Source organism: Lasiosphaeria miniovina (assembly GCF_030549165.1).
Source record: "Lasiosphaeria miniovina strain SMH2392-1A chromosome Unknown B0T26scaffold_5, whole genome shotgun sequence".
Lineage (NCBI taxonomy): Eukaryota > Fungi > Ascomycota > Sordariomycetes > Sordariales > Lasiosphaeriaceae > Lasiosphaeria > Lasiosphaeria miniovina.
In genome coordinates this window covers 2,104,895-2,128,988 of record NW_026848224.1, presented here as the reverse complement: position 1 = coordinate 2,128,988, position 24,094 = coordinate 2,104,895, and the positions used below count along the sequence as shown (strand labels likewise).

The 24,094-nt window shown below is 54.3% G+C and overlaps 10 protein-coding genes across 10 annotated transcripts; 7 read left to right on the top strand and 3 right to left on the bottom strand.

Annotated features, from left to right (window-relative positions):
• Positions 1-970: 970 nt before the first annotated feature.
• Positions 971-2,851, bottom strand: B0T26DRAFT_677407 (surfeit locus protein 6-domain-containing protein; the record flags this gene model as incomplete). The annotated part of the gene is made up of 3 exons (XM_060440096.1): positions 971-2,530; positions 2,668-2,751; positions 2,831-2,851. 3 exons carry the CDS (start codon positions 2,849-2,851, stop codon positions 971-973), a joined length of 1,665 nt encoding a protein of 554 aa, XP_060294338.1.
• Positions 2,852-3,686: 835 nt separating this feature from the next.
• Positions 3,687-6,019, bottom strand: B0T26DRAFT_649217 (uncharacterized protein; the record flags this gene model as incomplete). The annotated part of the gene is made up of 2 exons (XM_060438065.1): positions 3,687-5,811; positions 5,865-6,019. Coding segments are annotated over 2 exons (2,280 nt in total), but the record flags the coding sequence as incomplete, so codon positions are not given.
• Positions 6,020-6,998: 979 nt separating this feature from the next.
• B0T26DRAFT_351360 (translation machinery-associated protein 16) lies at positions 6,999-7,941 on the top strand. The gene is made up of 4 exons (XM_060434559.1): positions 6,999-7,258; positions 7,328-7,415; positions 7,538-7,671; positions 7,726-7,941. The coding sequence occupies exons 1-4, from the start codon at positions 7,087-7,089 to the stop codon at positions 7,869-7,871; spliced, it is 540 nt and encodes a 179-aa protein (XP_060294336.1). The 5' UTR covers positions 6,999-7,086; the 3' UTR covers positions 7,872-7,941.
• A 1,410-nt stretch (positions 7,942-9,351) lies between these two features.
• B0T26DRAFT_622787 (uncharacterized protein) lies at positions 9,352-9,552 on the top strand (the record flags this gene model as incomplete). The annotated part of the gene is made up of 1 exon (XM_060436104.1): positions 9,352-9,552. A coding segment is annotated over one exon (201 nt), but the record flags the coding sequence as incomplete, so codon positions are not given.
• Positions 9,553-10,151: 599 nt separating this feature from the next.
• B0T26DRAFT_715918 (mitochondrial glycoprotein) lies at positions 10,152-11,586 on the top strand. Its single transcript, XM_060442257.1, has 2 exons — positions 10,152-10,709; positions 10,780-11,586. Exons 1-2 carry the CDS (start codon positions 10,330-10,332, stop codon positions 11,279-11,281), a joined length of 882 nt encoding a protein of 293 aa, XP_060294334.1. The 5' UTR covers positions 10,152-10,329; the 3' UTR covers positions 11,282-11,586.
• Positions 11,587-12,244: 658 nt separating this feature from the next.
• B0T26DRAFT_650673 (uncharacterized protein) lies at positions 12,245-14,212 on the top strand (the record flags this gene model as incomplete). Its single annotated transcript, XM_060438201.1, has 1 exon — positions 12,245-14,212. One exon carries the CDS (start codon positions 12,245-12,247, stop codon positions 14,210-14,212), a length of 1,968 nt encoding a protein of 655 aa, XP_060294333.1.
• Positions 14,213-14,579: 367 nt separating this feature from the next.
• On the top strand, positions 14,580-17,846 carry B0T26DRAFT_803928 (uncharacterized protein; the record flags this gene model as incomplete). Its single annotated transcript, XM_060447108.1, has 9 exons — positions 14,580-15,042; positions 15,128-15,649; positions 15,746-16,375; positions 16,407-16,439; positions 16,671-16,746; positions 16,809-16,816; positions 17,289-17,365; positions 17,452-17,674; positions 17,840-17,846. The coding sequence occupies exons 1-9, from the start codon at positions 14,726-14,728 to the stop codon at positions 17,844-17,846; spliced, it is 1,893 nt and encodes a 630-aa protein (XP_060294332.1). The 5' UTR covers positions 14,580-14,725.
• Positions 17,847-18,215: 369 nt separating this feature from the next.
• Positions 18,216-19,559, top strand: B0T26DRAFT_781028 (uncharacterized protein). The gene has a single exon (XM_060446703.1). It carries the CDS (start codon positions 18,262-18,264, stop codon positions 19,330-19,332), a length of 1,071 nt encoding a protein of 356 aa, XP_060294331.1. The 5' UTR covers positions 18,216-18,261; the 3' UTR covers positions 19,333-19,559.
• Positions 19,560-21,500: 1,941 nt separating this feature from the next.
• B0T26DRAFT_651722 (casein kinase substrate phosphoprotein PP28-domain-containing protein) lies at positions 21,501-22,272 on the top strand (the record flags this gene model as incomplete). The annotated part of the gene is made up of 2 exons (XM_060438298.1): positions 21,501-21,576; positions 21,650-22,272. 2 exons carry the CDS (start codon positions 21,501-21,503, stop codon positions 22,270-22,272), a joined length of 699 nt encoding a protein of 232 aa, XP_060294330.1.
• Positions 22,273-22,776: 504 nt separating this feature from the next.
• On the bottom strand, positions 22,777-23,856 carry B0T26DRAFT_677398 (uncharacterized protein; the record flags this gene model as incomplete). Its single annotated transcript, XM_060440095.1, has 1 exon — positions 22,777-23,856. The coding sequence occupies one exon, from the start codon at positions 23,854-23,856 to the stop codon at positions 22,777-22,779; it is 1,080 nt and encodes a 359-aa protein (XP_060294329.1).
• Between the last annotated feature and the right edge of the window lie 238 nt (positions 23,857-24,094).

Sequence of the window (24,094 nt, the reverse complement as noted above, 5' to 3'; positions counted from 1 at the left end):
TCTGTTTTCGTCTGCTGTTGCCGTTGCTGTTGTTGTTAAACACGTTTTTTTATATCTCTTAATCATTTATACTTTTTTCCTCGCCGTCCCAATATCTTTGTTTGCGTCTTCGTCCCTCAGGAAGCATGCTAGCTGTCTATGTTATGTACGGGCGAGCGAGTGAGTGAGTGAGCAACTAGGCAACAGAGCTTGTGCGCTCGTTAGAAACGAAAATCTTGGCTTTTTCCCCTTTTTGCGGTTTCGTTTCTGGTTCGACGTTTGAGAAGGCGGCTGCCTCCACAGGGCGATTGGATGGATTGGGATGAGATAAAGGGAAAACATGCAAGGTAAGGAAGGTAGTTAGATGGTTATATGGCCTCTTACTTTATCTTTTTGTGGTGGTTTCAACTGTTTGCATGAAAGTATTTATTTACTCTTATCTCCATTATTCTTGCTATTGCATTTGCCGGGACTCTAGGCAGTCGGTTGCCCCTGATACTTCCCTAGGCTGCTATCGGGGAGGAACCCAAGGTAGGTGAGGTTACAGACTGGATTAACTGATAGAATAAGGTAGTTGTTGTTATAATAATCATCAAGCGAGGAGTAGTCGCCAATAACAACTCGTGTGCACCACGCCGTCACGACATTCCAGAGAGCCCAACGGAAGCAACCACGCGAGTGAGATGAGCACATGGTGCAGAATGCGAGGGCATTACTTTAAGTTGGATAACAGGCTGATATAACTACCTACCCTATCGAGGCCTATTGTCAAAGGTCTGAATGTCAAAGGTCTGAATGTCAAAGGTCTGAACCATGCACACAAACGATAGGACACGGGAGAAGGCAGAGCTGTCGAGGTAAAATAGCATTTTGTTGTCCAGAGATAGTGTAATAGCCTAGAATACCTAAAAAGAAGAAACTCCCAAAAACGCCGACTACCCCATGCCGCAAACCGCAGTCCAGCCCATTTTTACATGCCCGTCTCTGTTGCTCATTTCTTCTTCCCCCCAAAGCTGCCTTCAAACCCCGGCCGGCTCTTCTTCTTCGTCGCAACGCCCTTCTTCTTGCCCTTGCCCGAGGACATCTTGTCCTCTCTACGTTTGCGGATATTTTGCTCGCGCTTGTGTTGCTTGTTCTTGATAGCATCCTCAACCCCCTTTGCGCGCTCCGACCACTCGCGCTCGCTCTTTCTCTTGGCCGTCTCCTTGCGCTTGAGCGCCTTCTTGAGAAGACCCTCGTCGTCGTGCACCTTTTCGCCTTCTGCGCGACGCCGTGCCGCCAGCCATGTCTCCTTCTCGAGCACCTCCTTGCGCTTGTCATCGTCGAGAGCCTCGATGCGCTTCTTCTGCGCCTCAAACTTGAGGAGCGCCGTTTTGGGGTCCGACGGGCCCTTCTTCTTGGCGCCGGTGCCGGCCGGCTTCTCGTAACTCAGGTCGTGGGACAGCTGGGTCCCGTCGGCAAACGCGAGCCGCCCAAACGCGAAGTGGTTTGCGCTGGCCTTGTCGTCTTGCTCAAACAGCGGGCTGAGCATGCTGTTAGGCGAGTTGCGCGAGCTCGTCAGCGCTTCCTCCCGCTTTCTGTCTTCCTCCTCCTTCGCTGCCCGTCGCAATTCCTGCTTGTGCTCCCGGCGTTGTGCTTGCTTTCTGCGCCGGGATTCAATCAGTTCTTCTCTAGTTCGGATTGGTGTGCCATCCGCATCGGTGGCCTTGCGCGCCGCGCGTAAAGCTTCGATCTTGGCGTCCAAACGAGCCCGGAGCCCGGATATGTCGGCTGGGAGTTTAAGATACTTTAGCTTTTCGGAAGGAGTTATGGTGGAGGAGATGGATGTTGTGGTGCTGGCTACCTCGACGTAGGCATTAGTGTTGTCGGGATTACTATCGAAGATAGGGGATTGCGGCGTTGACCCTGTTACTGACTCTACCGAAGCGCCCTCGTATTCGTTTGCGACGAGCCCAGATACGTCAATTGGCGCCATATCATCGACATCAAGATCTTCAACCCCTGTTGATGGCTGGACCGGGCGCGGCTTCCGTGTGAGATCCTTAACCGCTACCCCGCTCTCCGTATCGCCAACCACGGTCGATTTGCTTGCAGACTTCTCGGCCTTTGCCTTCCTCTTTTCCTCGTTGAGTAGCTTCTTTGCAAGCTTCTTCTCTTCCTTACTTTGGGTTTTAATCTCAACGAGCCCCTCGGCCGCATTTTCGGCTGACTTCGACTTTTTTGGTGTCTTGTTGGCGGAAGGCTCCTGCGTCGCATCTTTGACCAGCTTCTGCTTCTTGGGTGCTGATTCTACTTCGGAGGCGATGTCCCTCCTCTTCAGCCCCTCGCCGGGCTTCTCCCTCTCGACGCCAGGGATGTCAACGTCATCCTCGTCCTCATCTGCGACGCTTGACTCTTCGTCCGCCTCAAGCTCCCGGAGCTTGCGCTTGTTTCGGGCCCGCTCGTCCAGCACCTCTTTCGCATTGCGGTTGAGCTCGCTGTCGGGATCGAGCTTCCCTCTCTTGGCGGCTTTGGCCTCCTCCTTTGATTGCTTCTTCTTCTTCCACTGGTCCTGTTGAGGGAGAACTTGGGCGTCAGTATGGATTCCCTCTTCGATGCGAATAGTATTGCCAGTCATTTCAGCAGCCACGCGGGGTGGCTGGCAGGCGACCTCTAATGCTCGCACGACCAAGAGCGGAAATCACATACGCTTGTGTCTTCTCCGTAGTACATTTTTGCGGGAATCAGTGACAGCAAGCCGTCAAAGGCCATGGCGTGCTCGCGGAGGCGGTCCTGTGGTTGTGATATGATGGATCAGCACAATGACTTTGCGCTATGCCGTGCATGATACTGCAGATGCAGTAATTCTCACCTGCAATGAGGTGTCGGCCATTTTGGGCGCTGCGCGGGACTGACTCCTGCCCGTGATATGCGAAAATGCGAATTGATAATCAGGCCGACAGAAGACAAGGGAACCACAATCCAACTAGTTAACGATTACGGGCCGTGCGGTGAAACGGTCGTAAGTCGGGGGCCACATCAAGAGAAAAGAAGAGAGGCGGGCTGGAATTTTCTCTCCAGTGAATATTTGGCTATTGTGGAGAATCAAGTTTCCCCCCCCCACCCAGCTTCCGCATTAAAATACTGCCTGAGGCGGTGAAGATTTTCTGACCGCGATAGGCCTTATCAATCGGACGGCAGGCTGAGGAAGCTCATTGTACATGAGAACCAGCTACCTATAACAATAGGAGCAATAATTCCCATGTGACAAAAGACGGACGGCAATAGAAATAGAAAGAGCACACCTCACTGCCTTATGTTGTGTTGCCGCGTTTTGTTGACAGCACATATGTCGCTAATAAATGTGACAGGAGCTCGCAGAAAATATGGTGGCATGCGGCACCTCATTCCAGAAACTGCCCAGGTTGTATGATCTTTGCATGACAATTCTCTCCGTAGGTATTACATATCTCGTATCGTATTAATTCGAATGCGTTGTAAACTCCGATGCTTTTATTATGACTCCGGAACACAAAAACGCCTTATAGACCTTGACCAAACACCTACCCGACCAGCCCAGAAACTATACCCGCATTTCCGACCCCAAGAAAATATAAACCCTAAGTGAGCATCCCAGAAAAATCGATGCACAAAACCAACAAGCGCTATGCACTACAGCATATGAACTCCTTACAGCTTCTCTTCCAATAACGTCAACAGACTTCGCATCAGGCGTACAAAAACCGCGAAAGATTCAATCGCTTGTTAGAGGCTAGCCTGTCACCGGCCACGTCCTCGCAGGCGTCTGGATCATTCTCCTCGTCACTATCAGGGATAATCTGGTCCTCACTCCCCAAAGGCCGGTTAAGTGCCTTGACTTCTTCGATATCTACTTTCGGCAGCGGAATGAATGCTGGATTCACTGGCAATGAATCGAACGACTCCCGGGCCTTGGGGGATTTCATTTTCCGAGACGCCGATGACATCGACCGAGGCTTGCCCCGCTGAAGTGCCTGGGCTCCAATACGTTGTAATGGCGTCAGAAATGAGGTTACTGTATGCTTTGGAGGGGTGCTCATCGGACTCGCCGTCGTCTGTGTGCTCGACGAAGGCGTCGGTAACCCATGAACGATTCGGGTGTTTGGACGCACTGAGCTGTAACAAAATTGCTGCAACCGTCCTTGAGGAGGCGTGTCGGAAATGGATTCGCAATGAGCGCCCTCTTCGCTGAACCGTCCTCGGGGAGATGATGCGGGGACTTCGACATCTTCGATATCAGCCTTGCCATCAACTTCGCCCTCCACGTTGGTAATGTTCCCTGTGCATTTTTGGGCGAGCCCTTCTTCAAACAGCTGAGCCTCGTTAGTGCCCCGAGGGGCCTTTCCTTGAGAGTCCAGGCAATTCAAATCCGGTAGGCTCCACAAAGCCTCGGTGATGGAGTCGTCAGACATGAGGATCTGATCTGTTTTTTCGTTTGCAGGCGTCTTCTTTTCGCGAGTTGCCTTCTTTTTGCCAGCAGCGAAGAATTTGCTTCTCTCTGCAGTTTGGTCCGCAATGCTAGCCGTTGACAAGTCTTCACACAATCTCGCTTTCTTTGGCGGTCGCGTAGAAGAGCTGGCATCCTGAAACACCTCAACCACAGGCCCAGCTGTTCGCCGACGGTTTGATGGGAGGAGATCACTGTCAAGGCCAAGAAACTTTGATACAGGTTCCGTTTTCCGTCGCGATGAAGCAGAATTGTATCGACGAGCAGTGCTCATCATCGGTTCTGTGCTGTCCACATACGGCCTTGGTAGGGGAAACACCAGAGGCCGGGGCACGGCTTCAAGTACGCCATTATTTCGTGGAGGTTCATTCGAAAAGCAGTTCGGATCCATCTCCCCAAGAGGAATTCGGCGACCTCCCACAAAGTATTCGTTAATAGGCTTCCCTAAACGTCTGCTACTTGTGTCGGCAGCAGAAGGGAAAGTCTGGCTGATCCTCCTCTTTGATGGCGAAGTTGGAACCAAGATGCGCTTTTTGGTTATAGGATTGACATCCCCCACGGCTATTGCTCGCGCCAGCTCTGTCTCGACCGGAGCCCCGATAAAAGGCATCTTGGTGACATCCACCGAAGGTTCGGGCTCAGTCAAGCACACTATATCCCTTTTCTGGGGGCAAAAGACGCGTTGATACAGGAACGTAAACTCCGCGTGCTTGAAATCTGCAAGGTAGTTTTCAGGAATGCGGTGTTTGCTGTCGAACTGTATCATTTTGATCACTCGCTCAGGGGTTTTGTATTTGCGAATCATCCGATATGCCGTTTTGAGCCCCATATTGTTGATTCCTGCCAGGTAGTCGCAACCGCTGAGAATGGCCATATGTCGAAACTCGTGTTCGGTCCACCCAGTGAGAGATATTTCGCGAACTAACAAAAAATCCCTTCGGTTGATCTCGATGCACTGACCGTGCTGGTCCAGTTTTGTCAGGAGTCTCTTGGCGCCAAAAACGAGAAGATCCGAGTCTTCGGATACAATGCCACTGATATGACCGTGGCGTTCGAGGTAGACCAGTTGAGCATCTGCCTCGTACGGCGCAACCACGTATGGGATTGAGGCTTTCTTCAGTTCCTCGATTAGTTGGCGGGTCATTTCTGGCGTAACATCGATGGCCTTTTGCAGCTCAAGGTGTGCTTGTGCTGATTTCCCGGCCTTTAAGAGTCCCAAGCCGATGGCCCTGCTTGACTCCCGGCGTGACTCGCGGGACTCCTCAGTCTTGGCCTTGCTCGGAAGGTAGTCACCGTCGAAGACAAGGTACGGGGTCACACCAAAGTGCTTGAACATTCTGACACGGTGCATAGCAAAGTCGACATATCTGATAGTGGGTTAGACGGTCGGATACAGGGTAGAAGAGTGATCCGGACTTACTTCCGGGTCGGTTTATCCTGGGCCAGTTCCAAGGCGCAGGCGATGGCGCCCCGATGCAGCCAGCCATAGCCGTCGATACCGAAAGTCTCGCCTGCATATTTCCTAAGCTCGGTCGGGCGGTGAATAGACTTTAGCAACGGAAGAAGGCCTGTAACTAGTTAGATTACGGCTATGCATTCTGTGCGCATGGGTAGCGGGTCTACCTGAGATGCCCATCGTCAGGCACTCTGCTTAGCTATGTCGACGGTAGAAGCAGCCTTCAGGTGGACGACCGGGCCATGGGTCCGCACTCAATCGGAGTTGCCTGTGGTGGTGGTGGTGGAAGTGGTGAGAGCTGACTATCTACCTGAGTTGGGAGATGGGAGACGGAGATGGGAGGGCCCGGTGGGCTGCAATTGTCGAGACGCGATCACGTCGTGACACGCTATTTTCCGGAAAACGACGCGTGTGTACGTGCAAAACTGCTTTTACAAGCACAACTGAGGACAAATGCAGCGCCGAAATAGCAAAGGAGACAAGTAAATGGTTCAAAGTGGCAAGATACAAACAATTGATCTTGGCTGAGCAATGCTTGAGGAATACTGCCCAGGGCTTGGACATGGACAGACAGGACAGGACGCGGGACACCAAGAAAAGACATTAGACGGTAGGCAACCATTTCTTAGCAGTTACTCGGGGAAGCGCGACCGCGTCGTTACCCCCGCGACGGGCTAACCAGCCGCCCAGCAGCCAGTTGGGGTTTAGTGCGGGGGTGGCCACCGTACGTACCGAGAATCATTTGTACCTACTCGGTACATATGGCGAGGTAGGTACTTATTAGCACGCGGTTCTCCTTGCCAAGCGTCTGACTTCATGGTAAAATAGAGTGAACTTAAAGTTAATGGTGAAGGCCCAGTGCCTCTATACTCTTAGAATGTGGTTACCAATTGGTTGAGTTTCGACACTGCAACTGTTGGTAACTGTAACTGTCGTTTTGTGGGTCCTACAACGGTACGGATACATGTATGTACCTTACATACGGATACATACAAAACGTTAAATCAGGAGTGTCCGATTCCGCTGACAGCAGCCGCTGAGGTGGTGGTCAGCATGATAAGGGCTTATCTAACGGTGCCCCACCAAAAGTTTGTTCACGGCAAACGCAAGGAGAAAAAAAAGAATTGAGAAACAACATCGAACGAGCTAAGCCCAAGAAACGAACACAAAGATACGAAATTCCAGAATGCCGAACACACTAGAAAAGACGCGCAAGAAGATCCTGCGAAAGCGGGGCGGTGTCCTTGACGGCCTGCATCAGAACAGTCGGGACTCGCAGCGCCTTCACACAGCCCAAGGCCGCGATGAGCGTCTCGAGGCGATTGCAAGATCAAGGCGGAGAAGGGACAAGCCTATTAGTTGGTGACCCCCTTCCTCGATGCGGCGAAGTCTCCGCGCCGGGGGCAATGCAACTAACACCAGCGCAGTTGCGCGTGTTACATATTTCCAGGAGGCTGTCCGCCAGAACGACAACAAGCCCTTGACTTTGGAGGCCATCCAGGCCAAAATCAGCGAGTGAGTGACTAGTTGCGGTTGCCCTTGCGTCCAACAAGCTACAATGTGGACATCACCGTTCTCGATTTGGCTAGGCGTAGAGGAACACTTTTCATGGGCTTTGTTTGCTGACTACTAGTTAGATTCGTGCACCAATTCGACCAGGAGTACGAGACTATGAAGAAAGCTCGTCGTGCGGGACGGGCTCCAGGGCCCAAGGAAGACATGCTCAAATTAAGAATCGCAACTCTCCAGAAGGAGTATCAAAATGGCTACTGTTGGTGCCGCCTTGATTCCTGGCCTTGGCTAGCGCAAACTAATAGCTGCGCAGACCTCCCAGATCTTACAAATGAGAACAACCTCCAGGTACTAGACCGATGGGACAAGTCCTGGACCTACTTGGCGAATCTTGCCTGGGTCAAAATTACAACCACGGGGATTGTGAAGCCTACCTTGTTTCCGCCCCAGAGTAACTGAAATCTCTATGATTGACGGAAGACCAGCGGCTGGGCGACCGCATCACCTATTCGATATCCATACAGCCCATGAAAAGTCGGCTGGACCTTCCCGTATTCTCATTCTCTCCAGAGAACTGCTACTATTTTAACACCCCAAATCAATGCACACGCCTCTCGGAATTCAGCCCAGGCAGCCACAGGGGCTTCTCACGTCTGGTCCAGAGTGCGGCCATTTTCTTACCCGGCCTGGGACTTGGTGCAACGTTTGAAATATGGCAACGTGGCTCTGGACAAATCCTTCTGTTACACCGAGCTTCCAGCACTCCTCGAGAACCGGCGAGCATCTCGGGTAACGCGGCCGTGTTCCCACAGCTCTTTCCTCGAAACAGGCACTTGGTGCAAGGCTGCAGCTTCCCCAGGCGATGGATGGCCTTCGAGGGCCATGAGTGGTTAACGTTCCGCACGTAGCAGAGCACCCGCCCCTCGCCGTCTAGAGCTGCCACTCACTGCTGTACAACCGCACCTAATGCCACCGAAATTCATGCAATCATGGCGACTCGAGCATTTTGTTGCGCCAATGGTGCGTGGGAGGGCTGATGCAGAGCAGCGGGTAGCCGGCTCTCCGGCCACGGGCCGGACTACATGTCTCTAAGCCCGGGTTATTGGATGCCTCTTTTTCGAGCTTCGCTGCACTCTTGTCTGAGAGCCTGCTACCCCCTAGCCTAGTCTTATAGCACAACAACAAACCTTGTTTGCTGTCTCCCAGAAAGATAACCGCCCATCGCACAACCGATTCATGTCTCTTCCCGTCTTCCTCCTCTCAACTCCGCACGGCTACATGCACCCTCAACCTTGTCCTTCCTCACGATGGCGCCATTTCCCCCAGCCAAAATCTCACCTTGTGATATCGTATATGTGAGTCCCGAGGCATTCTCTCATGGGCTGTTGCGAATTTCGGTTCAGCCGAGCCGGGGCCTTCAAAGTTGAAGGCTGAAACTTTAAGGGGAGAAGCTCGGATGAGGGCACCCCATCCATAAGCTGATCCAAGCATGTGGGTGACCGTGGCATCGGATCGTGGGCGAGTCAAACGATGTATTGCCTGTGCTGTAAACCAAAATCCGATACTCGAAGGCCCCTATTAGAATGGGACAGTCCCATATGCCGTCCAGCCTCCAGCCCATCCTCTCCGCGCCTTCTTCATCCCCCCCGGCTTTTCTGCGCCCTCCTCATCCCCCCCGGCTTCTCTGCGCCCTCCTCATCCCCCCCGGCTTCCGATCCTCACACATTGTTTCCACATTCTCATCTCACCCAATATCAATACTTTTCTCCGGGCAGAGGAGACCTGTCATCCCCTTCCAAGATACTCGGGGTATAGAAGGATATAAAACAAAGAGAAGAGGCCTCGGGTCGCTTGCGTGTTATTCGGTATGGGTCCGTGACATTGGGAGCTTGACATCCCAAAAAGACTGACACATAGCAGGGGTAGCAGGCATAGAAACATGTGCATCTACGTGACCCACGTCAGACTCTGCAGCATATGCAGCGGCGAGGATACGGTGCTCATCTCAGAGCAGCTTTGCCCGCTGGCCAGGGCTAGTGGAATATTTGGCAGCTGCCTCGACGGCGTGCTCAGCCAGCGAGATCTAACAATATACCAGTGCTGGAAGTGCAAGGATATGGGCAGTGTCGCGCCTCGGGCAAGAAGGAAGGGAGCAGACGGTAGGCGGGTCAGTCTCCTGCTGCACGGGAGGAGGTGCTGATTTCCGCTTCCGGTGTGTTTTTCTGGCTTTATCTTTTTGCAGCTCTCTCTGGCTGGACCAGCCAATTGCATTTGTGCAAACGGGATATTGTGGGAGGCGGAATGGATTTCGTCTCGGCACGAAATGGCTCTCATATCACGAGTGCCATGCACGTAATTGCTTGATGACGAGCTGGTGAGATGGTGTTAGGATGGGAAGCATCAGCTCACCAGAAGAAATTGCAGACAAGGCTCACTTCTATAGAAGTCTTAAAGAGCCTAGGGGCTACGAGCGTGCAATCGAAACATGAATTTTAATAGAATAACACGCCAATCATCATTAAGTTTCTTTGACAAAGTAGAATCGTAGGCTTTTTCCATTCAGCATTTTCCATTGGATTCTTCCAAAAGTGAATTCGACCCTGTCACTCCTTTGATGGCCAAAAGCTTGGCCCCCCTATCTGAACTGCTACAGTGATTGGTTAAAATGATGTCGGCATGGTCTGTGCGCGCCAGCTTAAGGCACTTGGTACTCCCAGCTGAAGCAAGACGCGCAGGGGAGTTTTAATATCATTATCGAAACCTTAAAAAAAAAGGAATCTAAAAATTTTCTTCGACATTCTCTCAACGCCCCATTCTCCCCAAAACGTCCATCCCCTCCATCACGAAAGCGACACCATCTTCCTTTCTAACACCTCCACTCCGCCCATTCCTCCGTCATATAGAAAGAACCGCCAAGATGATGTCTCTTCGGGCTGTCGCGCGCTCTGCGCCCCGGGCCACGGCTCTCACCCGCGCGTCGTCGACAGTGGTTTCCTCCATGATGGGCCGGACCCAGGCGTCGGCCCGTGTCGCCGGTAGTAGCCTCAAGAGCGCTTTCCTGCGCCCTCAACAACTCTCAGCTTTCTCGACGTCGCTCCTGCGGAGGAGCCCCCTGAGTGAGACAGACGAGGAGCTCTCGGCCAAGCTGGCCGGCGAGATCGAGTTCGAGAACGAGCTCGACGACACGGCGTCGATCCCTTCCAATGTCAAGGACTACATAGAGAACGGCCCGTTCGAGCTCAAGGACACGGCCGGCGCCGAGGAGGTCGTGCTGACCCGCACATTCGGTGACGAGAAGTACGTTTTTGGCAACTTTTGTCGTTATTTTCTGAGCCTATGAGAAAACTAACAATGCTCTTCTCTGTAGGATCACAGTCACTTTCTCGATCAGCGATATCCACAACTTCGACCAGGATGCGTTTGATGAGGACCCGGCACTTGCCGACGAGATGGAGGATGGCGAGGGGCGCAAGGAGGGCGAGGATGGCGAGGGCTTTGACGGCGAAGACAACGAGCCGCCAATCCGGTGCCGGTTGAACGTAGTGGTGGAGAAGCCCGGCAAGGGTGCGCTCCAGGTCGAGGCGGCGGCGCAGGACGGTGTCGTGGTCGTGGAGAACCTCTACTACTACAAGGACGCTGCGCTGGCGCACGCCGGCAGCCCCGATGCCGTCCACAAGGCTCAGGATGTTTACCCCGGTCCGCCATTCAACAGCCTGGACGAGGACCTGCAAGTGCTGATGGAGCGCTACCTCGAGGACCGCGGCATCTCGCAGCCGCTCGCCCTCTTCGCGCTCGACTATATTGGCGTGAAGGAGCAGAAGGAGTACGGCCAGTGGCTCAAGAACCTCAAGGGGTTCATCGATGCCTAAACGGCGGATGATGTAGTGACGACGGCTGCGGCCTGGAAAAGGGGTGTCTCTGACGGGGAAGGGTCTGTGTATTTGATAATCCTTGTGTATATCTTGTAATTTCTTTCTCTCTTCCCACTCTACTTGACACAAACCTGTACGATAGTTGGAGGTAGCAGTCCATTCTACCTGGGAGAGGCGCGGTAGTCATCTTGGGAAGGAAGGATGCAAGCGAAGCTATCCGAAAATTACCTATGGCCTTATATCTTTGCGCACTATTGCGCGTGTCAATTCCGCGTTTCTAACAACGATTGTATGTGTTACGTATGTAAATGACCCCTTTTTTCTGCCTGAACACCATCTTTTTGTCGAGCCAAGGCGCATCTCGAAGCGCCATTGGCTTAGTCATTGGCAATCCCTGGATGGGCTGAATCGCCTGTTGGCCACCTTCAGAGTCGCTTACTGCCCCCCTTCAGCTGAACAATTCGTTTTCAAAATCTTAAGCTCGATTTTGATAACGTGTTCGTTCGTTCAATCCTGTTCATCACGGGAATTTGTCGCTCGCTCGTGGGCTCGACGTCGCGTTCATCTCATATTCGTGGGTTCGAGCGGACGATCCTTCATCCCGTTTCTGAACCCGGCCATTCACCGGGTTACACCCGCCCGCCTCTTCCTCCACGCGGAATATCCATACTTCGTCCGCTGTCTGGGTCGACTTACAGCCTTCCCAGCGTTTCAACGCTGGTTGTTCCACACTCGCTTTGCAATTCTCATTGGATGTATTTATACTGGACTGTCAGCTCTCTCATTTCTTCAGTCTTGGTTGGGTCGACTTTTTTTTTGTTTTAACTTCTTGGCCCCACCGGTCTCACACGACTTGCACCAAGCCAACGCTCATCCGTATAGTAAAAGTTTCTTCTGGGTGTTTATGGGGCGCATCGAGACAGTGGCAGCACCTTTGACCCATAGCATCAGAGTTGCTCCATGATCGGAGAAGGCAGAGGGCCCGCCCAGGATGGCGATCGCCACCACAGTGACGACTTACATCGGTCCCAGGATGACGACGACCAAAACGGGGATGCGGAGGCCCAGTTCCTCTTAGACGATGAGGACTTTGGAACATACGAGCAGTACGAGCTGGACGATGTCACTAGCCAGCCTCTGCTGACCTCTTCGGGACCACGCGGCAAAAAGGTGGGGAGTCGCCAGTCATCAGCACGCGCGGCGAGGTTGTCGACGCAGGCGAGATTCATTGCTCGCCTCCGCGGACCCCAGCAGCCCGAGCCCAATGTCATCCGCCCCTTTCTCCCTTCGGTCCAGAAGCGGCCCGTCCGGTGGCTGGCCAAGGTATTGCCTCACGCGTGGCAGAAGACCGTAGTACTCGTTTTGTTTCTCGCCGCCTGGGCGTTTTCCCTGGCGGTTCCGCTGGTGAACAGCAAAGGGACACTCAGAGACGCCTCGGGACATGTCGTCCGCCATCTGGACTGTGTCGACACGCTCTGGCGCCGGAACAACGAGTGCGGCCTTGACGGCATCGACTGCCAGCCCTTCTCCAACGCTTCGTTTGCCTTTCGCTGTCCAGCCGACTGTGCCGGCGTGCGCGTCCTCAACCCCCGCCACGTCGGCCCCGTCGACGTCAACTACCGGCCCCTTGTGATAGGCGGGCCCGTCTACCGCGGCGACTCGTTTGTCTGCGGCTCCGCCATACACGCGGGCGTCATCGACGACGCATCGGGCGGCTGCGGCGTCGCCACCCTGACCGGAGCGTACTACAGGTACTTTGCGTCAGACCAGCACGGCATTGAGTCTATCGGCTTTGACTCGCACTTCCCCCTGTCCTTCTCCGTGGCCCAAGACGCGGTCCGCGTCAAGTGCGGCAGTCAGAAAGACCCGCGCCAGCTGCTGCTCGCCGTGTCGGTGTCGTTCACCGCGGCCCTGTCCCTCTTCACGACGTCCCCGTCGGTCCTGTACTTTGTCAGCTTCGTCGGCATCTTCGCCCATGTGGCGCTGGTGTCGGACCCTCCCAACTTCTCGGGCCCGTCCGACACCATCCTGCCTGCCCTCGTCTCGCAGTTCGTTGGTCGCCTGTTGCCCGCTCTGTTCTGCGTCGCCATCATGTACTACGCATGCGCCCGCCGCGCGCTTCGGGACCTTCCCGCTGGCGCGCAGGTCGAAAAGACGGTTCTCTGGGTCGGCGGGTTCTGGGTCGGCGCACTGTCAAACCACACCTTCGGCTGGATTCCCTTGTCGCGGCTCAGCGCCCACGACCTCGCGCAGCAGCCCGGCGCCAAGGCGGCGCTCGCGGCGATCGTGCTGGTCGTGGCCCTCGTCGTCGCTCAGCAGGCGTACTCGTTCTGGCGCGAGGCCCGGCTGTTCCCGCACCTGGCGCTGTACGGGCTGTTCGTGGCGGGGCTGCTGGCGTGCCTCGCGCTGCCGGGCCTCGAGCTGCGCATCCACCACTACATCCTTGCGCTGATCCTGCTGCCCGGCACCAGCATGCAGACGCGGCCGTCGCTGCTCTACCAGGGCCTGCTCCTGGGTCTCTTCGCCAACGGCGTCGCCCGCTGGGGCTTCGACTCGCTGCTGCAGACGGCCGCCGCCCTCCGCGGCGACGCCCTCTGGGAGTCGCTCGTGCCCGAGGCCGTGGCGCCGCTCATCTACGCCGACGACTCGCCGCAGCGCATCTCGTTCAAGTGGCTGCCGGTCGACACGGCAGCCAGCTTCGACGGCCTCAGCGTCCTCGTCAACGACGTCGAGCGCTACCGCCGCTTCTTCGCCGGCGAGCCCCTCGCCGAACAGATCTTCACGTGGACCCGCGATCCCGCGGCCGTTCATACCCCAGAGTACTTCCGCTTTGCGTACATGCGCGGCGGCGGGGCGCTCGACTACTCGCAGGCAGGCACGTGGTTTGTGAACGCTACTTGGAGCCAGGGCCCGGGGTATTACCGGTAGCTTTGGGGGATATTTGTTGTGTGCTGTCTCTTGCAAGGTTGAGGGGATGAAAATGGCTATTTTGTTTGGGCTTTGGCGTTAAGCAGGCTTCATGCAATGTTTTATTTCTTGGGATATACCTATCCTGTTGTATTGGATTTGTGGTGGTCTGGTCTGTAGTGGCTGTACGGAAGGTTGCGCCCATAACGTATTACTGTGTAAAACCATACAAGAAAAGCGGAATTTAGGTTCGGAAGCCCCGTGTTGGCTTCTGATGACTTTGAAAGGAAATCAATGTTACTACTATACACCTAAGAGTTGAGGGATGTCGAATACCAAACATAAAACCCTAACCCTTGTTCCTTCCACAAACTGGGAAGCAACGTCCGTCGTTCACCACTCAACGGCTTGTATGCTGCATCGCGTTTTTGCGTCCCTTGTTCCATATTCTACCCTACAACTGTCTCTGTCGCAAGTGAGCAGGAGAAGGATTCAGGCAACGAATGCATGGATCAAGGGTGAGGCTCCACAGACATGTGGCCTGACGGGGACAGCTTCTTTGACGACGAGGTTCGCAACCTGTACAAAACCGCCGAATACGATGGCGGAATATACGATGCAAGGTGGCCGCTCACCAACATGAGCCTTGTCTTTGAACTGGACAAGATATTGGCATCTGTCCCCACCCGCTATCGCTCAAGCGAAGAGACGAAAGGCAGACGGGGGCCTCGCCCGCTGTTGGAAATGGCTCTTGATGTGCTCATTGACAACATGGCGGCTGCGTCGGCCGATGCCCTAGCCGCCCTTCCACCAAAGCTCTTGTGGCGTGTCTGGTACGAGTATCGGAAAAGGTTGGTGAGCCCGGCTTAGATTTTACTCGCCGTCCATTCCCAGTCAGTCTGCATGTTAATTAAAAGCTAACATGCTCAAACTTAGTCGTGTCACGTTCGATTCGTGGAAGAAATTCTCAAAGCTGGTACTGGCCGACAGCAAAAATGACATTGAGACAGAGGGCACAGTGACCATCCCTTTGTCATTGTATCACATAAGATACTACATTAAAACCCCACGGAGCGACCTTAGCGTCTACACGGCGCCTCTATTGTCGCCGAGCGTGGACTTCCTCGTCTATCTGAACATCGCCGACGTTGATTATATTCAGGCCAACGAGCTTCTGCCGCTTGCCGCCTTACCAAACCTTGCCGTCCTGGAGATATTCGACATCGGCTCGGACAACGCCACCAGTGACCCTCGGGTTACAGACAGCCTCGTCCGAGGGTGGAGCGATATGCCGAATGCCTTCCCGTCCCTGTGTATCCTCAAGGTACACGACGCCCCTGCTTTGTCCTTCCATTCGCTACAATACGTCTCCAAATTCCCTGCACTGGCTTTCTACGACGTCCAGAATTGGCGCTCTAGCAGGTCCGAAGTCGACCGCGATCTCGCCCGTGCCCAAGGGTGGACCTTGGCGTGCAGTTACTATTCTCCCATTCAACGTTTCACAAGTTACATGAATATTCTTCATCAAGAATGTACTGTAGACTCTGTACATAGTCAAATTCCGGATGGATACGGTGGGAATGCTCCCGAGCCTCGTCCGTGGGGCCCGCAGCTTCAGACGAGTCTTCACGTCCTCCTCAACGACAATCGTGTGAAGGTGGACCTAGCGAGCCGCACGAGCTCAGCCATCAGTCCACAAAAACATCACATTGGCCTCTTGAAGGAGTCAAATGCGTTGGCAACAGTACTTCGTGACGGTGGGCTCTACGCAAAGGAGCTGTGTTATTCTAGCGCGGCAATGGTTGACCAGAAGGATAAGAGCCATGCCGAGACCTGGGCATTTTGGGCCCTTTCAATTATAGATAAGAGCTGGCCTTCTCCAAACACGGCTGATGCCCAGCCCTTGGAAGACCAACACATCAAGGCTTCGGCACGGGGCGTCCGTCTGCCTTCGAGGCCGGTAGCCTCGCTCTTTCTTGGCGAGCCGAAACTGTCACCGCCTGAAGATGGTTACGGTGGTCTTTTCTACCGCCAGCTACGGCCAGAAATTTCAAGCGCCAGTGTAGGAGCTACTCGCGAGGAGCAGCAGCCGCCGCAGCCAAAGAGAGACAACGATCGCCGTGGGACCGGCCTCAAATCTCGCAAACGCCAAAAGATAGCGGATGTCTTTGCAGGATTCGGGATGTGATGTGACCTCTTGCTCTACCATATCCAGTCCAGAGAGTACAGCCCAGAAGGTGTCTCCATAGTATGAAGGGTACCAAGGTTCAAGCGACAGACAGGAGAGGAGTGTTGGAGCGCCTGCCGTAGTCGCATCGTTACGTGGCGCTCGGTCCGTCGAGCACGTCCTACTCGCTCCTTGAGCCACGCAAAGCCAGAAGCATGCGCCCATTGACGCCGTCGCTTCTCCTCTATGTACTCTATTGTCATTGTTGTTCTTTTGGAGTTCCCTCCCTCAGGCTTGGACTTTACCGAACAGCTTGCATCTAGGCTTCCCAAGCCCTTGCAAGTTGGAGGTCGCCCGCGCCTTGCAAGTAGCGCCCTCATACGCGGGGGTATGAAAGCAACCGCGCTTACAATTGCAAGGCGCGGTCAGGAACCCTAACACAAACTCAAGCTTTATTGGTAAGGCGCAAGTAGGAAGGACTCTGGAGATTATGGGGCAGATACCACGGCCTGGCAGTGATAGTCCTGCCGTTGTTGGGCGAAGACATGGGTGACGATAGTTTCGCGAGGATGCCATAGCCGGCGATCTATTTCTATCATAGCACTATCTACTACGCACGGATATCTACCGCTAGTCTCCTACCTCGGGTATATAGTGTGTGCATTGTAGCATTTATAAGAAGTCACGATACCTTTGTCTAGAAGTTGCTGTTGAGACAGATAATCACTACAAATACCTATTTCTAATACATAACGCCTGCAACTGCCTCCCAGTACCCATACCCCCTACATTCACCATGGTCAAGTCTATTATCCCTGCTACCGTCGCCCTCCTGGCCATGGACCAAGCTGCGGCAGCAGCCCCAACGGCAGCTGTTTCTGCCGGGCAGCCCTCCTCTTTCTCCTTCCAGACCTGAGCCGAAGCCATCAGCGCCGACCCTCACGGCGAGCACCTCTCCACCGACGAAGCCGTGACAGCCTTCTACAAAGCCACCCGCAGCGCCGACTGTACGTCACATACTCCCTCCCCTCTGTTAGCCGCGGAAGCACATCGTAAACTGACCAGAGAGGGAAAAAATTCATCACAACAACAGCCGCACGCCGGCGAGGCCCCGTCTCGAAGCCCATCGCCCAGTGCAGCGCCATCCCCGGCGCCGACGCCGCCGTGCCCGACGCCGTCGCGTGCATCCAGGAGCTCGCGCGCAAGGGCACGCAGAAGTGCCGCGCCGTCGACGTCGCCACGTTCTGCCAGCTCGGCAATGCCGTCATCACGGGCCTCGATATCAAGAACCAGCTGGGCGGGTCGGCGTCTTTTTGGTAAGTCTGTCACACACACACACAGTTTATTTTTCTATGTTTTGTTTCTCTTGAAAATGGGAAGAGATAAAGGACTGGATCTAGCTTCCTTTTACTCTTTTCATTTTTTCCAAAAATGGACAAAAAGAAAAAGAAAAGAAAGAAACACCTTGGTACACTTAATAGGCCATAACTGACTGACTGTGGTTTCTGCATATCAACGACGTCGCGCGAGGCGCGGGATTCGTCATAGACCAGTGCACGCAGGGCGACAAGGTGCAGGGCGACAAGTTCGCCTTTGGCGATGGCGATCTGTTTGTGCAGATCCACAAGCCGGAGGAGCTCATCCAAAGGTCTGCGTTCGAAGTTTGATGTGGGTTTCTATTTCACTCTTGGAGAGGGAGATCATTGGACCTGTGCGACCAGCACTGTTTTTGTTTTGTTTTGTTTTTCAAAAGGCCATTCAGGCTCTACAAGGTACATAACATATATGCCATCATCAGGTCTACTGGGACAGTCAGTCAGGCACGTTATTTAAATCTGAGTTTCTTTTGTTAAATTGTGAACCTCTCTACACCTGACATTCATAATCTGGGGGTATCCGACATATGAGGAATGGCTTGAGAGCATTTGATAAAGGGGGAGAGGGAAAGACAAGAGGAAAGAAAGAAAACATGAAAGATGCCAATGGTTTGATTACCGGGTTTAAAAACCCGCCCCCCATTCTAAAACTGCCGTCATGCCGTCTCAGGGGCAGCGGCGGGATGCGCATGCCTCTTGGGCATGGGCAGATTGAGCTTTGGCTTCGCGACCTTGCCCCATATCCCCCACAGCTTGCTGTAGGCGAGGTACGAGGCGGCCTGCTTGTTCCTGGCCGACAGCTGCAGCAGGCGGGCGGCATTGTCCTTGTCCTTGACGAGGGCGAGGTCATCGCCGACCAGCGTGCCGTCGCGCGCCAGCTCGCGCTCGAGGTCCTTGAAGTCGGCCAGGTGCTCGGCGCCGGGGATGACGTTGAACTGCTTCCACAGCACGCCCTCTTCCGCGAAGGCGGCGTTCTGGTCGCACTCGACGCAGCGCACCTGGCTGCGGTCGACGCGCAGGTCCGGCACCACGTCGGGGAACTGGTCCATCACCTCCTTGATCGTTGGCGGGAGCTTGGTCGATGTCGTCGCGTGCCAGCAGCTGTTGTATTCGACATCGTGCTGCTGGTGGTGGTGTTGTTTAACTTGTTTTTGGATCTGCTGTTTCTTCTTTCCGCCCATGATCCTTTGTCTTGTGCCAGGCAAGTGAAAGTAAAAAGACACGCAAATAAGGTGATAGGTAAAGAAAGGAGCGTTGATCAGCCTGATATAATTAACTTGGGGACCCACGGTTCCACAGGACCCGGCCACTTCACTTTATATACGTGGCCCCCAAGTAGCCGGGGAAGCGGGTGGGTGTGTTGGCCGGCGGCCGTGTTTTGGCCGCCTCGGCCGGTGGTTTGCCCACAGATTATTATGAAACACGGCGGCGTTGCAGCTGGAATTGCTGAAATCTCACCGCAACTGGCTGCTTGTTGTGGCCGTGGAAGCTCGGGTTATCAGAACAGGCCGGCAGGGCAGAATAGGGGCCAAATGATCTACCAGAAGCCCCCACGGCTCTGCGAAGAGTCCCCCATACCTGTCGTCCAATGTGTTTGACAACAGGCCATGGTCTGCACTCTGTAGCCAAGTACCTTACGTATGACAACATGATGGTCTACCAAGGTGGCCTGGATTCTTGGTTAGGGCAACATTGCAAGCTCTTATGAGGTTTTCGAATTTGCATTGTGTCGATAAAAGGCATTGTCAAAACTTCACAGGTCTTCTTATTATAGGGGAAATAGTTGCTTTTATTATCTCCAAGCCATTAACTTGTGCAATTTGGCGATTTTTGGATCCGGGCTCTCGCAACAAACCGAACCGGGTCTGGGTGTCTGTACTTAGGAAACAGGATAGCACCTTCTGCTGTCAGTTCATGTAATCATCCGGTACAAGTGACCCCATGTTTGCGGTTCTCAGCTGTGTTACTGGGCCGACTGCCAAGTTACGAACGACTTGGTATTCTGGGAGTCCTTCAAAAGCCGGCGACATGGTGTTGGCCGACAGTCAGGTCTACTCAGGCCAGAGGGGGTATTTGTTGTGCTCAGAAGGTTTTGTCCAGATGGCCCAGTAGGCCATCCAAGCGAGAAAAACGGCACCCTGCCGGTACTTGAGCGTCCGAGCCTTTAAGTCGTCACAGTTGGCCATCAGAGCCTTGTACTCAGACGACGATATGTCTCCACGCCTGAGCCTGCTCGTCTGAGTCGAGACCCAGTCGTCAATGTCTCCTGACGAGTATCGCTCCCATGCCGCCTTCTCCCCTTTCGTGGCCTTCTCGAAATCGCACGTCGGGCAGCGAGGCCGGTCCCTGTCGACTTCCTGGTCAGGCACGACGTCCGATCCGCTCATGAAGAAGACTTCGAGCGGTGGCGGCAATAGCATCTTGTGCTTAGGGTCACGGGCGCAGTGCCCCAACGTTGGCTTTGTTGTGCTCCGCGGAGCCATGGTGTTATTCGTATATGCTTGTCCGTCCCGGTGCTATGAAAGTGCTTCGGCTCAGAATCGGTCGTGGTTGTAAGAAACAGGGGTGAGGCATCATTAAGCTAGGGCCGAATTATGCTGTTATGCAAGAGCCCAACAAAGAAATCTGAAGTGAGACGTTTTGGTTCTGTCCTTGTGGGAAAAACTCGAGACAGAAGACTGTCAAAGACAAGTTGTTTCACAAAGGGATTATGGCTTTATCAAAGACTTTGGGCGGAAACTGACTCAGATACATCACTTGATGCGATGCACGGGACAACGACTGAAGCCGAGGCCGCCTACCCAGAGTTTGTGATGTGAAGCGACACAACACATGCATATTGAACAAGCCTCGGAGAAAACAATTGTAAAAGCTTTGCGATTTGCCATTGCAGCTACTGCAGGATAGGCATCAGCCGCAGAAGTGTCTAAGCAAAGGCAATCTGCCTTACGCGAGGTGCACTACACTTGAACAGTCAATAACTCGCAATGAGGCGTAGCAACCCAAGCAAATAAGCCCTCTTCCTCAGGGCTGACTGGTCACGCGCCAGCGCCTACAGATTGCGAGTCAAGACGAAAGAAAGTGCAGAGGTTGAGTATGTGTCTGGCATGCTGAAATAATTCACCGTCCCCAACTGCGCGGCGGGAAGCAATTGCGCGGCCAAGAACGAGCATGGACAAGAATATTTTTCTATCCTCCCATTTCCCCTCTAGAATGCCATAGTGAAGACTCAAGCCAGAGTGAATAGGGAGGAAGACAGTTTTATGATGAAGAGAAGAAGAAAAAGAAACATGCGGCATGCGTCGAAAAGCTTTTTAAAGGCCTTCAAACCTTTCCGGGTGGGGCCAGACTAGCCAATCAAGAGCAGCCTAAATCAGGCGCCGCCAAGTTGAGTCAGCAGTGCTGTGGCGGCGGGTCCGCTACCAAAGTGGGGTAAGGCTTTGGTGGCTTTTCCAATGCGATCAAGCACTCAATCTGTGAGTGGTGGGGTGAGTCTTTCTTTCCGCTGCTCGCGCCAACCCCTCCTCCCTCCCGTGCGACGTCTTCTCTATCATTTTCGCCCGTGCCCGCACTAATCTCGCCGTCTTTCCCTCTACAAGGCATCATCTATCCAGGATAACTGAACAATCGGCAACTAAAACCACCCGCTCGCTATCGTACAGGCTCTCTGTCCCTTGAACCATAAATTTTTGTCGAGGCCATACCCTGCGTTTCAGCCCCTCCTTCGCCGAAATCACCGCTTTCACAAGCAGAATTCTATCTCAAAATGGCAGGCGGCGCAGGTGCTCCTGGTGCTAACTCGCGTGGTCGGGGCGGCAAGTTTAGAAAATTCACTCGAGGAGGTATGGATAGCCCTAAACCTGCGTGTTCACTGTTTGCGATTCCAGGTCCCAGGCTGACTGAAATGCGCTCTAGGCGGCAAGCACTTTTCGCGCGATCTCAAGCCCCTCGACGCCGACGGTAACGAAATCAGCATTTGGAGCATGGATGGGAAAAAAAAAGATGGCTCCGACGATGATGACGACGACGAGGATAGCGAAGAAGAGTCCTCCGAGGAAGAGTCCTCCGACGATGCCGGGCCCTCTAAGACGCCCGCGGCCGAGTTGAACCGCGAGGCTCGCAAGAAGGAGAAGAAGGCGCGCAAGGAAGCAGCCGTTGCAAGGGCCAGGGGCCAAACCGTTCAGGTTGGCGACCTCCCCCCGAGCGATTCTGACGACTCGGACGACAGCGATGCTGAGGATATGCCCGCCAACCCCAATCACTCGCGCGCATCCCGTAACCAAACCAAGGCCCCACCCAAAACCCCAGTGGACGAAGCAACCGAGGGTGTACAGAAGCTCGCCGTGAGCGCGGGAACGCCGAACAGGCGTGAGCGCGAATCTGCCCAGGCCCAAGAGGCCAAAGAGAGATACCGAAAGCTGCACGAGGCGGGTAAGACAGACGAGGCCCAGGCGGACTTGGCCCGCCTGAGGCTCATCCGAGAGGAGCGAGAGGCTAGAGCGGCTTTGAAGCAGGTATGTGCTGCGACAGCCTTTTGACCTACTAACTAATACGAGACTCTATGTCTGCTGAACAAGTGCTGACCCATTGTTAAGGCTGAAAAAGAAGACCGCGAGGCAAATATGAAAGAGGAGGAGCGACTCAGAAAGTTGAAGGAAGAGAAGAAGCGTGAAGCAGCCATGGGGCCGAGCAAAAAGGGCGCGAAGCACAGGAAATGAAGCCGCTGTCAGAGGCCTTTTATTATTGTTTCCATGTAGATCCATGCAGGTTGAAGCGATGACATTTCTTCAGCATTTGCTGCAGCGACCTGTCTTAGCTTTATTATTCATGAATCGTTTATTTTTAGGATCCTTATCTACGTGCTGCCTTCGAAATTATCGCCTGGCGTCCCGCGAATTATCTTACATGTGTCTAATACAAGGCGACCATGTTTTGTACAGTACAAAGGTTGCGGACTAACCTCACAATAAACATGAATACTTATGTGATCTAGGGGTGGAGGCTCTGCTCAACTTCCTGAACTTTGTAGATGCGCTTTCTAATCACAACCCATCGATAGTATCAGTGCCGACACTCTCTTTCCAGAACTTGTCAAAGTCAATACCGCTGGCTTTGAACAGGTCCCTGACTTTTTGGGCAACCTCGGCCTGCCTCTCGGTGGAAAATCCGCCGGGCTGCGAAGTCTCGTACTGGATAATCTCGATCCACCTGTAAAAGAGGTCCTCCTTGCCGAGCGCCTGCAGCGCGTCCCGGAAGGCAAACACCTGCCGACGCCGCTCCTCTTCCTTGGGCGTCTCGCTCGTCGCCAGCTCCAAGATGAGCCAGCCGTGCTGCTTGTGATGCAGCAGCACCAGCGAGCGGAACGTGTCTAGGGGGACGATCTCGGTGTCGACAAGCGTCGTGGCGTGCACCATGGCGCTCCAGTCCAGATCCCAATCGGCATTCATGGTGAGGTAGCCCGTTTTTTGCTGCAGCAGCAGCGGCGACATGGCCTCGCGCACGTGGGCCCACAGCACGTTCCGCTCCCGGCCCTCGGCCCCCTCGGCCGCGTCGGCCGTCACGTCGCCGAGCGCCTGGTCCCACGATCGGCTGCGGCGCACGTAGATCTCCTGGTCCCGGAACCCGATGACCCACCGCCACCCGACGGGGCTGCCGGTGCCACGCGCGTCCTTGGCCATGATGGGGCCGAACACAAACTCGATGGGCCACGGCCACACGAACACGGCTAGGCTGAAGTCGAGAATGAAGGTGAAGCAGCGCCGCAGCACGAGAAGCGCCCCGGCGCGCCAGCTCAGGTCCGCCGCCCGCACCGTCGTCTCGTTGGCGTACCCCAGCGTCGACGTCACCACGCGCAGGTACCACGGCGCCACGTACCACATGCGCAGCGCGAAGAGCAGCGCCACCGCCACGTTCATCAGCACCGGCACCACGAAGATCTTGCGCTTGAAGTCGCGTGGCCGTGAGTCGACGTGCGCCACGTAGACGTGCTTCTTGGAGAGGTTGGAGTAGAGCGGCTTCAGCTTTTCTGGGGCTAGCTTGAACGGCGCTGGGAGCTCCGAAGAAGAAGAGCTGGAGGCTTTGCTCTTGATCGCCGACTGCTTGGGCTTCCTTGGTGGCGCCATGGCGGGTGGTGGGCGGGGAGGTTTCTTTTTAATATGAATGGGAGACTAGGCTGACCCTTTGGAAGCGCAGAATGAAAAGACTCGGAACGAGACAATAATAAGTAAGCGGAATTATACGGAATAAAGACGCGATGCAATGCGGGTAGTTGGGGGAAATGGGCAAACTGAACCTGGGTGTCCGATCCAATAGGTATGCAATTCTACGTAAGGTAGGTGGGTGCTTTGCTTGTTCTGATGT